We start from the raw sequence: 12,947 nt of genomic DNA on the forward strand, positions 1-12,947 counted from the left end.
GGTGGAAAGTGCGGACTTGGGCACTAGAGCTCGAGTGTGCGAGAATGGATGAGCAAAGGAGGAAGAAGGCATGGATAGAAAGGTGAATCCTTATCCCTTTATATGGTCGGACGAAACTAAGCATCCCCACTTGCCTGGTAAAACTCGCTTATCCCCCAAGCGCCGCAATTGATGGCACGGTTGGGTTACCCACGCCCGTATTGATGAGAATCCCGTAATAAGGGGACACGATCTCTGCTTTGATAAGACGTGTCGAAAAACTGCCTCGCGTTATGTGTGGGGCTGGTTAAAAGAAACGGTTCGAATAATCACCAGGCCATGACGCAACGTCACGCTGCCAAAACAAGCCAGCAGATTAGATCTGCAAAAATATTATTCTCTCTACGGTGGAATGTGGAATTTATTTTGCAGGGTCGGACACTATCCTCGTATTCAAATTCTTCTGTGATGTATTCGGAGAAGGAACCCGCCTTGCAATGCCGAAGACAATACTGCGCGCCGGACTCATCGTCATTGAAGCCTGGTTCAGGGGCTACAGAGGGAGTCCTGGATTAGGGGGTCTCCGGACAGCCGGACTACCTCCAATGGCCGGACTGTTAGATTATAAAGATACAAGGTTGAAGACTTCGTCTCGTGTCCGGATGGGACTCTACTTGGCGTGGAAGGCAAGCTAGGCGATACGGATATGGATATCTCCTCCTTTGTAACCGACCTTGTGTAATCCTAACCCTCTCTGGTGTCTATATAAACCGGAGGGTTTTAGTCCGTAGGACAACAATCATAACATACAATCATACCATAGGCCAGCTTCTAGGGTTTAGCCTCTCTGATCTCGTGGTAGATCTACTCTTGTACTACTCATATCATTCATATTAATCAAGCAGGACGTAGGGTTTTACCTCCATCAAGAGGGCCCGAACCTGGGTAAAACATCGTGTCCCCTGCCTCCTGTTACCATCCGGCCTAGACGCACAGTTCGGGACCCCCTACCCGAGATCCGCCGGTTTTGACACCGACACAGCCCTCGTATATGAAATACGAGCGCCGATGATATGTTTATTTTGACTCTGTTGCGACCGTTTATTTGTTGAAAGTGGCCCATTGACAGCTTCCACCCCCTTGTAGATGCTACTCAGGGTGTTTCTGCAATAACAAAACAACCCTTAGCCGACGTCTCGGTGCCCGAAGGCGGTTGTGTTAGCAGAAACAAGGCAATCAAATATGCGGGATTTATAACTTTCACTTAGACTTAGTCATAGGAGCTTTAAACTGGGGAAGCTGGCTACGAGCCCCCGGTTAGTGTTCGGCACCTACTGAAGTCTAGCCATTAACACTTCAGCCAATGTTATGAAAGGCCCATCGTCTAACATGGGGTAATCGGTATCGATCTATAATTTGACATCGTCATCGGATCGCTGACCAGTTTACGCCCATTGTGACAGTCAGTTTCCGGCTTTCTCCACTAAGGTGCTTAACCATTCGAGCTGAAAGCACAATCGCAGTGGTTCTCCCTTTGCACACCTAGCCGAACAAAGCGGAACATGGGAGGCAAGCACAGGAGCCGGGCAACCCAACTATTGACCAAAGACACAATTCGAAACCGATGCATATAGAGCAATATCCGAGAATGTTTTTGCCGAATCTCTAAAGGTGCCCGGCGTTGCACTGCGAGACTTATGCTAGAAACACACAAATAGTTTAAAAGTGCCATAGACTTGGAAAACCAAAAACATCAGTAAAAACTTGACGTCCGAACTAGATCAAGTGTTCGGTACCAATACGAAAATTGGTCTTAAAAAAATATGCTTCTGTCGTGCTTTAACATGACACATCCTATCTCAAAAATTCAAGCGAGTCAGCCTACGGCTTCAACCTTCTATCCCGAAGGCGGAGTACTTCTCGTTAGGCCAGTTTAGCAAACTAAACTTTAGCGGCTTTGAGAGAGAAATTAGGCTCCTCGGCTATTGACCACACACACTCGCGTCGAAAAAAGGAGTGATAAAAAAGATTTTGCAACGACTAAGAAGAATAATACTTATTATAAAACAGCTCACATAAATTTAAGAGCCCCCAAGTGATTTGGTAAAATAATTTTATGTATAATGATTGTATGTACCGAAGTACGTATATCATATATGTGTTCATCCGAACTTTGAACGCGTCTTAACCGACCGTCGGCTTCTCCCTCTTTGGTCAAGGGCCTAAAAGTGTTATATACTCCATCTATCGAGAATATCGACGGTGTTTCCGATAACCAGACAATCAGGACATAAGGCTGTAACAGACAAATCACGCTCAAGGAACTTATGCTATATTACTGATGAAGTATAAGAAGTATCTTTGAAGAAAATAGTACCCCCACCGGTACCTTTCTTCAGTTGCTCATTGTTACTATGAGACTTGTGCAATAGATTTTTTGTACTCATGAGTTCTGTTGTGTGCCGACCATGATTGAATACAATAAGAGTGCTAGCTTTTGGCTTCATCCAGTCTGAGGTCCGAGCTCGGATGACCCGATCGTGACAATCGCAGAGGTGCTCCCTTTACTCCCTAGCCGAACAGTCGGGAACATGGGGGTAAACACAGGAGCAAGGCAACCTAGCTTGCGGAACACTTAGGTCAACATGGTGAATATTGTGGCGTAATACACGAACAAGAAATGATGTCGTACAAGTATAATCATATGCAAGAGGAAAGGCTTCATAAAGGAAGCCCCCAAGTAAACGGAGTATTTGAATTTGTGTGTCACAAACAAAGTTTTGACAAGGAAATTTTTCACAAACAACTCTTTGCCAAAGAAAAAGTATAATGCTTGGTCGAACCGAACAAAATTTAAAACTGAAAGCTTTTGAGCATGAAAGCGACTTAGCTGGTTAATGTGCTTGATGTCGATGACGCAGGCCGAGATTGCGGCGGGACGAGGTCCCAGCCCCCGAGCCGGTCCTGAGATGGCCGAGCACGGAGTTCGGCATTCCAAAGTGGTGACATAGCACGGTCGATGTGACCAGCCGAAATCCTCAGTCCGACTGAGGCGTGATGATGACGTCAGCACGCCGAGGTGAACGCGTGACGCAGCCGAAATCGTTAACACAGGGACACGCACTGAGGCGACGCCACAACTTGATCGATGCAGGCAGGACAACGACGTCGGCCCACAGAGTTGACCGCGTGACGCAGTCGAAGTTGATTATCTACACACATAAAATAGTGCAAGCAAGAAATTACAACAATAGTAATAGTTGAAAGAAAAAATGATTATTTGCACAATTAAGTTTATGTAAAGTAGATAAAAGAAAAATAGTCTGGCGTCTAGGTTAATGAAGACGGAGGAGTGACGACGTATTTTTATAGGGTAGATCCGGTTGCAGATATGGCGTTCGCCAGACTGCGGACAAAAAATCCACATCCATGTGATGATGAAGCGCTAGTGCAAAGCTAGTTTGCATTGTTTGTTAATTAGACCTCAAAAACCGTATTGCAAAAACTGGCATTTTTGCATTAGTACTTTGGCCTATACACACGGTAGAGAAAACCACTACCAGTGGACGATAGCAACCAATTGTGCCGAATTAAAGAAAGGAAAGAGCACAAAGAAATAGAAAGGACTTCCTGGATGGCCGCTGCCCCTGTCGGAGTATCACAAGACTGCATCGAGCTGACCAATATGCAGAACGGCTGATCTGAACGTGAAGGTTGGTCTGACGAAGGTTCTGATACGTAGGTCGGCCTGCCCGATTGACGCAGACAGAAAGTGTTTGTACATGCGCCATTAAATATCTCTGTAGAAAATAATGCAGTACAAACAGACAAAAAATATATTCTGCATGTAATAATTTTACGTGTTGACCAAATAGTTAGGAAGAAATAAACACGCTCGACTACGATGACCGTAGCAAACCGAGGTGAGAAAACAAAAGTGATCTGGACAAAACTAGTATCAACTAGTACCTAGACTACATTGGTTTTGATCTTATACGTTGAAGTAGTAGTACTCAAATTACCAGAATCTACCAATCAAATCTAGGGTACCGCACTGTAAAACTAGTAGCCAACCAGGTTAGCAATGCCCCAGGTCCATGCACTTTTTAACAAAAGGTAGAGGAGGACCGGCAGCCGAACTAAGGGCCGGAATAAAAAACAAAAAGAAAGGAATCTTCCTTGATATGCCCGACCGAGGCGAGATGTGATCGGCCCATGGATCGCCCCTGTTTTTGCACTGACCCAAGCAGTGTATCTGCAACCCCAAGGTGCTGCTGCATGCACACGTTTCTTCGGGAGTTTCCATGGCGCGCGGGGTAGCAATCTTTGTGATTAATATTGCTTTCTATAACCGCAGCGGTGTCCCGATCTAACACACTGTCAGGCGACGGGTACGACCATCGTCGTTAAAATTTTCCTGATCTTGGTTTGACCGCGAACAAAGTAGCCCAATTCGGCAGCAACAATTTGCAAAAAGAGATGATATACATAAAATAGATCTAACTAGAAGAATATCATCTGATTGTCCCATCAATCCGCGACGATCGTCCAGCAGGCTCTCAATGAAAGCACCAATGCCGGTTCTATATCCGGCGTACCTCATAGTAGGGGTCTTAAGTTAGACGTCTTGGAGCGATGGTAACATGGACACAGGATTTTACCCAGGTTCGGGCTCCCTTGAAAAGATAATACCCTACGTCTTGCTTTTGATTGTATTGATATGAGGATAGTACATACTACAGGTATCTACCACGAGATTGTAGTAATGAATATGAGATTATCTATTGACTAGCCTGGCCTCGGCTTTTATATGCATCCTAGGCCTAGGCTTTAGGAGAGCCCTTGACTTGAGCGCCAAGTCTTGTGGAGTCTTTATTGTATGCGGCATGGGCTGCCTAAATTGGCCCATTAGTGAAACGTCATGGGGTCCTCGGCCCGACCCACCTGGTCGGGAGACGACGTGGTGAGTACCCCCTAGTCCAGGACACCCTCACCAATTGATCTAAGTACCGAACGTACGGCACCTCCGTGTTCAGCACACGTTCAGCTCAATGACGTCCCTCGAACTCTTGATCCAGTAGAGGGTCGAGGGAGAGTTCCGTCAGCACGACGGCATGGTGACGATGATGGTAATGTGATCCGCGTAGGGCTTCGCCTAAGCACTACGACACTATGACCGAAGGAGTAAACTGTGGAGGGGGCACCGCACACAGCTAAGAGAATTCTTGGTGTGCCTTTGGGGTGCCCCCCGCCCTCGTATATAAAGGGGGGAGGAGGAGGCAGGCGGCCAGGAAGGGCGAGCAAGGGGGAGTCCTACTTGGACTCCTAGTCCAAGTAGGATTCACACCCTTCCCCTTTTCCTTTCTCCACCGGAGGGAATAGGAAGGAGAGGGAAGGGGAAAGGGAAGGGGGCCGCGCCCCTCCTCCTTGTCCTATTCGGACTCCCTAGGAGGGGGCGCGCGCCACCCCCGCAGGCTTTCCTTTCTCTCCCTTTACGTCCATGTAGGCCTAACACTTTCCCGGGGGCTCCGGTAACCCCTCGGTACTCCGGAAAAATACCCGAATCACTCGGAATCATTCCGATGTCCGAATACTATTTTCCAATATATGAATCTTTACCTCTTGACAATTTTGAGAGTCCTCATCATGTCCGTGATCTCATCCGGGACTCCGAACAAACTTCGGTCACCAAAACACATAACTCATAATACAAATCATCATCGAACGTTAAGCGTGCGGACCCTACCGGTTCGAGAACTATGTAGACATGACTGAGACACATCTCTGGTCAATAACCAATAGCGGAACCTGGATGCTCGTATTGGCTCCTACATATTCTATGAAGATCTTTATCGGTCAAACCGCATAACAACATACGTTATTCCCTTTGTCATAAGTATGTTACTTTCCGAGATTCGATCGTCGGTATTCTCATACCTAGTTCAATCTCGTTACTGGCAAGTCTCTTTACTCATTTCGTAATGCATCATCCCGTAACTAACTCATTAGTCACATTGCTTGCAAGGCTTATAGTGATGTGCATTACCGAGAGGGCCTAGAGATACCTCTCCGATACACAGAGTGACAAATCCTAATCTTGATCTATGCCATCTCAACAAACACCTTTGGAGACACCTATAGAGAATCTTTATAATCACCCAATTACGTTGTGACGTTTGATAGCACACAAGGTGTTCCTCCGGTATTCGGGAGTTGCACAATCTCATAGTCAGAGGAATATGTATAGTCATGAAGGAAGCAATAGCAATAAAACTAAACGATCGTAATGCTAAGCTAATGGATGGGTCTTGTCCATCACATCATTCTCTAATGATGTGATCCTGTTCATCAAATGACAACACATGTCTATGGTCAGGAAACTTAACCATCTTTGATTAACAAGCTAGTCAAGTAGAGGCATACTAGGGACACTCTATTTTGTCTATGTATTCACACATGTACTAAGTTCCCGGTTAATACAATTCTAGCATGAATAATAAACATTTATCATGATATAAGGAAATATAAATACCAACTTTATTATTAGCTCTAGGGCATATTTCCTTCACTCTCCCACTTGCACTAGAGTCAATAATCTAGATTACATAGTAATGATTCTAACACCCATGGAGTCTTGGTGCTGATCATGTGTTGCTCGTGGAAGAGGCTTAGTCAAGGGCCTGCAACATTCAGAACCGTATGTATCTTGCAAATCTCTATGTCTCCCTCCTTGACTTGATCGCGGATGGAATTGAAGCGTCTCTTGATGTGTTTGGTTCTCTTGTGAAATTTGGATTCCTTCGCCAAGGCAATAGCTCCAGTATTGTCACAAAAGATTTTTATTGGACGCGATGCACTAGGTATTACACCTAGAACGGATATGAACTCCTTCATCCGGACTCCTTCATTTGCTGCTTCCGAAGTAGCTATGTACTCCGCTTCACACATAGATCCCGCCACGACGCTCTGCTTGAAACTGCACCAACTTACAGCTCCACCATTCAATATAAATACGTATCCGGTTTGTGACTTAGAGTCATCCAGATCAGTGTCAAAGCTTGCATCGACGTAACCATTTACGACAAGCTCGGTGTCGCCTCCATAAATGAGAAATATATCCTTAGTCCTTTTCAGTTATTTCAGGATGTTCTTGACCGATGTCCAGTGATCCACTCCTGGATTACTTTGGTACCTTCCTTCTAAACTTATAGCAAGGCAGACATCAGGTCTGGTACACAACATTGCATACATTATAGAACCTATGGCTTAGGCATAGGGAATGACCTTCATTTTCTCTCTATCTTCGGTAGTGGTCGGGCATTGAGTCTAACTCAATTTCACACCTTGTAACACAGGCAAGAACCCTTTCTTTAACTTATCCATTTTGAACTTCTTCAAAACTTTATCAAGGTATTTGCTTTGTGAAAGTCCAATTAAGCGTCTTGATCTATCTCTATAGATCTTGATGCCCAATATATAAGCAGCTTCACCGAGGTCTTTCATTGAAAAATTCTTATTCGAGTATCCTTTTATGCTATCCAGAAATTATGTATTATTTCCAATCAACAATATGTCATCCACATATAATACTAGAAATGCTACAGAGCTCCCACTCACTTTCTTGCAAATACAGACTTCTTCAAAAGTCTGTATAAAACCATATGCTTTGATCACACTATCAAAGCATATATTCTAACTCTGAGAGGCTTGCATCAGTCCATAAATGGATCCCTGGAGCTTGCACACTTTGTTAGCACCTTTAGGATCGACGAAACCTTCTGGTTGCATCATATACAACTCTTCTTTAAGATATCCACTAAGGAATGCAGTTTTGACATCCATTTGCCAAATTTCATAATCATAAAATGCGGTAATTGCTAAGATGATTCGGACGGACTTGAGCATCGCTACGGGTGAGAAGGTATCATCATAGTCAACTCCTTGAACTTGTGGAAAATCTTTCGCAACAAGTCGAGCTTGGTAGACAGTAACATTACCATCAGCGTCAGTCTTTTTCTTGAAGATTCATTTATTCTCTATGGCTTGTCGGTCATCGGGCAAGTCTACCAAAGTACACACTTTGTTCTCATACATGGATCCCATCTCATTAGTCACATTGCTTGCAAGGCTTACAGTGATGTGCATTACCGAGAGGACCCAGAGATACCTCTCCGATACACGGAGTGACAAATCATAATCTTGATCTATGCCAACTCAACAAACACCTTCGAAGACATCTGTAGAGCATCTTTATAATCAACCAGTTACATTGTGACGTTTGATAGCACACAAGGTGTTCCTCCAGTATTCGAGAGTTGCACGATCTCATAGTCAAAGGAATATGCATAAGTCATGAAGAAAGCAATAGCAATAAAATTAAACAATCATAATGCTAGGCTAATGGATGGGTCTTGTCCATCACATCATTCTCTAATGATGTGATCCCGTTCATCAAATGACAACACATGTCTATGATCAGAAAACGTAACCATCTTTGATTAACGAGCTAGTTAAGTAAAGGCATACCAGGGACATTATGTTTTGTCTATGTATTCACACATGTACTAAGTTTCCGGTTAATACAATCATAGCATTAATAATAAACATTTATTATGATATAAGAAAATATAAATAACAACTTTATTATTGCCTCTAGGGCATATTTTCTTCAGCCCCGGGGTGTCCCCCAGTGCGCCGAGTTCGGCCTGGGTCCGTCGGTGCCAGTTTCGGCCGAAACCGGCGAAAAATAGGCTCTTGGGGCGCGACTGGACCGATTTTTGGGCGTCGACTCTAAAAAATCGCCTGGGAGGGTCTGTTGGGGACGCGGCTGGAGATGCTCTTACGTGTCACTCAAATGGTTGTATATAGTACTCCCTTCTTTTCAAAATATAAGGCGCGTGATTTCATATTTTTATCGCATAACTTTGACTATGAATTTTACTTATTTGCCTACAAAATTATGATAAAGACATATAAGATAAAATTGTTTTGCAAGACAAATACAATGATACTATTAATACATGTTTCATCCATGTATTTTAGTATATATACATATATATTAGTGGTCAAAGTTGTGCATCAAGGACCGTGCAGAGTCCAACGCGGCTTATATTTTGAAAAGGAGGAAGTACTATTTTAGTGCTAGATACGTACATTTGAGCGACAAGTAATTCTGCACGGACGGAGTACTTCTTAAAGAAAATCTAAAGAGTACATCTAAAACTTCTCAAATAAAATCTAAACTGATATAGTGTGTCAGAATAAAATATAATATTCTAAATTTCTATGAAGACAAACTATGAAAGCGATATGGACACCACCAAAAGAGAGAACAACATTAGCCAAGTTGCTTTTCATTCCCCTCTTGCAAGGTGACTAAGGAAATTCTTCCTCCCCTCGATATTCGCCGGCGTGCCTATGAATTCGCTCCCCTTCGCTTGCAGCTCTAGTGACAGGAAAGGAATTTCTGGTGCCTCGACTCTGGCCAATAGATAGCTAGATAGGGTTTTAGTCCTCGCAGGGGCGGCACACCGACCGATGATTGCACTTCTTCCTCAAGACAGTCTTTCGGGCACCCATTCGCCTCAAATTCGTCTGTCGGGACAGGTTAGAGGAACTCCGGCGTAGATTTCTACTAGCTCCCCAGGGCGACGAGATTAGGCTTTTCCATGGTGCATACGCAACTACGAGATTTGGTGTCAGATTCTTCAGATCGATTCAATGACGAGGACTGCGGTTCTGAGGCGTTGGTCATGAGAAGCACGTGCTCGAAGACTTCTCGGTTGTCACCAACAAGGTCAGCCTGGCTCCGGTATGGAAGCGGCAAAAGAGACACATCGATGACTCATTCTGACGGAAGCAATGGCCATTCAGCGGTCCATGGATTTCAATATAATTTTTACTATGCTTGAGGTGCTTTGTACATCTGGTGATTTTTTATAATAGATCTGATCCTTTTCGGAAGAAGTGGGGGGGGGGGGGGGGGGGGGGGGGTAATGGGAACTGCATGAGGACTAAATGGTAGAGGAGCACTCCTACATCATACTGCCTTCAATCTTTTTATTTACATATAAGATTTTTCTGAAGTACTTTGTAAAGTTTGACCGACCTTTTTTAAAAAGTATCAACATTCACAATACGAAATCAGTACTATTAGATGCGTAATGAATTTAATTTTCATATTATGTAATTTTAGTATTGTAGATGTTGCTTTATTTTTCAAATAAATAGGCCAAATATTACTAAATTTGACTTCAGAAAAATCTTATAAGCAAAGTAAAAAGGACCTGGAAGGATCTGAACCAACCATAATCTTAGGGATCTCGGTTGAATATTCAGATTGTATTCTAATGTTTATACTTAACTTCAAACAATTACCTTCCATTTCGGCCCGACATCACCTGACCAGCGCTCTTTCTTATTGTTGTCGCTGTCGGCAAGTGCCTTGGCCGCGGCAGGGCTCACACCCAAAGCGGGGCTGACAGTTCCCGGCTAGTGGTGAGGCGTCGAGATGGTGCGATGGATCCCTCCGTGGGCCCCTCGCATTGGATCGAGGTCGCTAACTTACCTGGCCGCACCAAAAGCAAGCATGGATGGTTCCCCTTTCCTCTCTCTTCTCTTAACTGAACAGATTAGAATTAATTTGTGAATGGTGTTGGATAGCTCTCACCCGCATTATGTCTGCGGATCATGTCCGGACATTTGTGGTGTCCATTTGCGGGTTAGGAGTACTTAGCATTATTTGAAATTAATATAAACACTTTGTTGTATACCAGAACCAAGTAACCTCAGTTTCCTTTTCCCAAAATACGAACTAGAAAATGTTGTACTCCCTTCGTTCCTAAATATTTGTCTTTCTAAAGGTTTCAACAAACGACTACATACGGAGCAAAATGAGTGAATCTATACTCTAAAATATGTCTATATACATCCGTATGTGGTAACCGTTTGAAATCTCTAAAAAGACAAATATTTAGGAACGGAGGGAATAATATTCATGAACCATGGTGTTTTGCGTTGCAGTTAGCTAGTTACAACTCTTAAAACCATGGTTTCTGAGAACTGTGATTCGTTCTTTGGCTCCAAACCTCGCCTGAATTTATAAAAATTTCGAGCAGCTTAATTAGCAACAGTCAAGCCGTTCTCCTAGACTTGATTTATTCATTCCATGATTATTACGTAAGCTTGCAGACGAGAGCTGCTACACGAACGGACACCTGAGTACGACGCTCATCGACTGGATCCCGGGCATGCCGCCGATCAGCCTTGGAGACGTCTCCAGTTTCGTCCGCACCACCGACCCGGACGACTTCGGCCTCCATTTCAACATCGTGGAGGCCAACGGCTGCACCAAGGCCGGCGCGCTCATCATCAACACCTTCGACGACCTAGAGGCTGACGTCCTCGCCGCCCTCCGCGCCGAGTACCCGCGCATCTACACCGTCGGCCCCCTAGGCTCCCTCCTCAACCACCAGCTAAGGGGCGACGACGATGCCTCCGCCATAGGCCTGAGCCTGTGGAAGCAGGACACCGAGTGCCTCGCGTGGCTGGACACGCAGCAGCCGGGCTCCGTCGTGTACGCCAACTTCGGCAGCCTTACGGTCCTTTCCACCGACCAGCTCGCCGAGTTCGCGTGGGGCCTCGCGGCCAGCGGCCATCCGTTCCTCTGGTCCATCAGGGACAACCTTGTCCCCGGCGCCGGCGCTGGCGCGAGCTCGCTGCCGGCGGAGTTCGTCGCGGCGACGGCAGGGCGGTGCTGCCTGACCACGTGGTGCCAGCAGGATCGGGTCCTTGGGCACCCGGCCGTGGGGTGCTTCCTGACGCACAACGGGTGGAACTCCACCTGCGAGAGCGTGGCGGCCGGCGTGCCGATGGTGTGCTGGCCGGGGTTCGCCGACCAGTACACCAACTGCAAGTACGCCTGCGAGGTGTGGGGCGTGGGCCTCCGGGTTGACGAGGAGGTGAGGAGGGAGCAGGTGGCCAGCCACGTCAGGCATGCGATGAAGGCAGAGGAGATGCGGGGGAGCGCGGCTGGGTGGAAGGCCAAGGCGGAGGAGGCAGTGGCGCCCGGCGGGTTGTCGTGCGAGAACCTGCAGAGCATGGTCAGAGCGCTCGGCTGTGTCAATGCTGCTGAAGTCCCAGGAGTTTAACTGACCGACCAGTATCGGGGTCACCCGGTCCTCAGGCAAAGTGTTCTACGACTGCAATTGCAATCAGTGATGCCAATAAAGTGCCTGTAAGGCTTAAGCCACTGCTCGTTATTTATTTCGTACTCTATAATTCGAATATCCAACACAGCCGTCTGATCGCACCGTGATGTAGGAGTATAATATGCTTTTGGATCGTTTGATTGATGCGGATAAATGGATTTTGGGCACAAGCTTAGCTTGGTACAATTAATTCAGGAATCTGATAAACAAAACGAGCGTTTTCGGTGACAAGTTTAGTGAAGCATTGATGACAACTTCAGTTGATAGACATGACAATTTCATGCTTTAGTTTATTTTTAACAGAAAATCAGTGTGTGTTAACTAAATTGTCATCCTTGCATCACTAGAATTGTCATTGAAAACGTTTGATGTCATGTGCTCGTACCTGACGTATCATTTTTATTAATTTACACAGTGATGAAGGAAGAAAAAGATTTAAAGCAGGACAGACTCTGAAACATAAAAAATAAATCATACACACTACAATGAATTATATTTTTAAAGAGTGAACTTCCGTTTTGACGTTTTATTTTAACAATTTTGTCGCAGACTACCCCATTTAATAGTTTTCCATTGGATTACCCCGTCTAGCGAGAACCGTGTCATTTTTACCCTCATTTAGTAAAAGGTTTGCCAGTTCTTATCCTATTTGGTGCTCTATCACCTGGATCTCGACTATTAGGTACACGTGGCATATGTCATACTGCAATTTCGTGTACATATGCACCTCATTCACATTACAAAACTGTTGGGGCAAGC

The 12,947-nt window shown here is 45.1% G+C and overlaps 1 protein-coding gene across 1 annotated transcript in view; it reads left to right on the forward strand.

Annotated features, from left to right (window-relative positions):
- Positions 1 to 12,271, forward strand: part of LOC125525860 (UDP-glycosyltransferase 85A3-like) — a 37,064-nt gene extending 24,793 nt beyond the window's left edge. Inside the window, exon 2 of the mRNA XM_048690866.1 lies at positions 11,170 to 12,271. Within this exon, the coding sequence (XP_048546823.1) occupies positions 11,170 to 12,128 (959 nt within the window). The 3' untranslated portion in view covers positions 12,129 to 12,271. The remainder of the gene's footprint in view (positions 1 to 11,169) is intronic.
- Positions 12,272 to 12,947: the final 676 nt, after the last annotated feature.

This window comes from Triticum urartu, chromosome 7, assembly GCF_003073215.2.
Source record: "Triticum urartu cultivar G1812 chromosome 7, Tu2.1, whole genome shotgun sequence".
NCBI classification, from domain to species: Eukaryota; Viridiplantae; Streptophyta; class Magnoliopsida; order Poales; family Poaceae; genus Triticum; species Triticum urartu.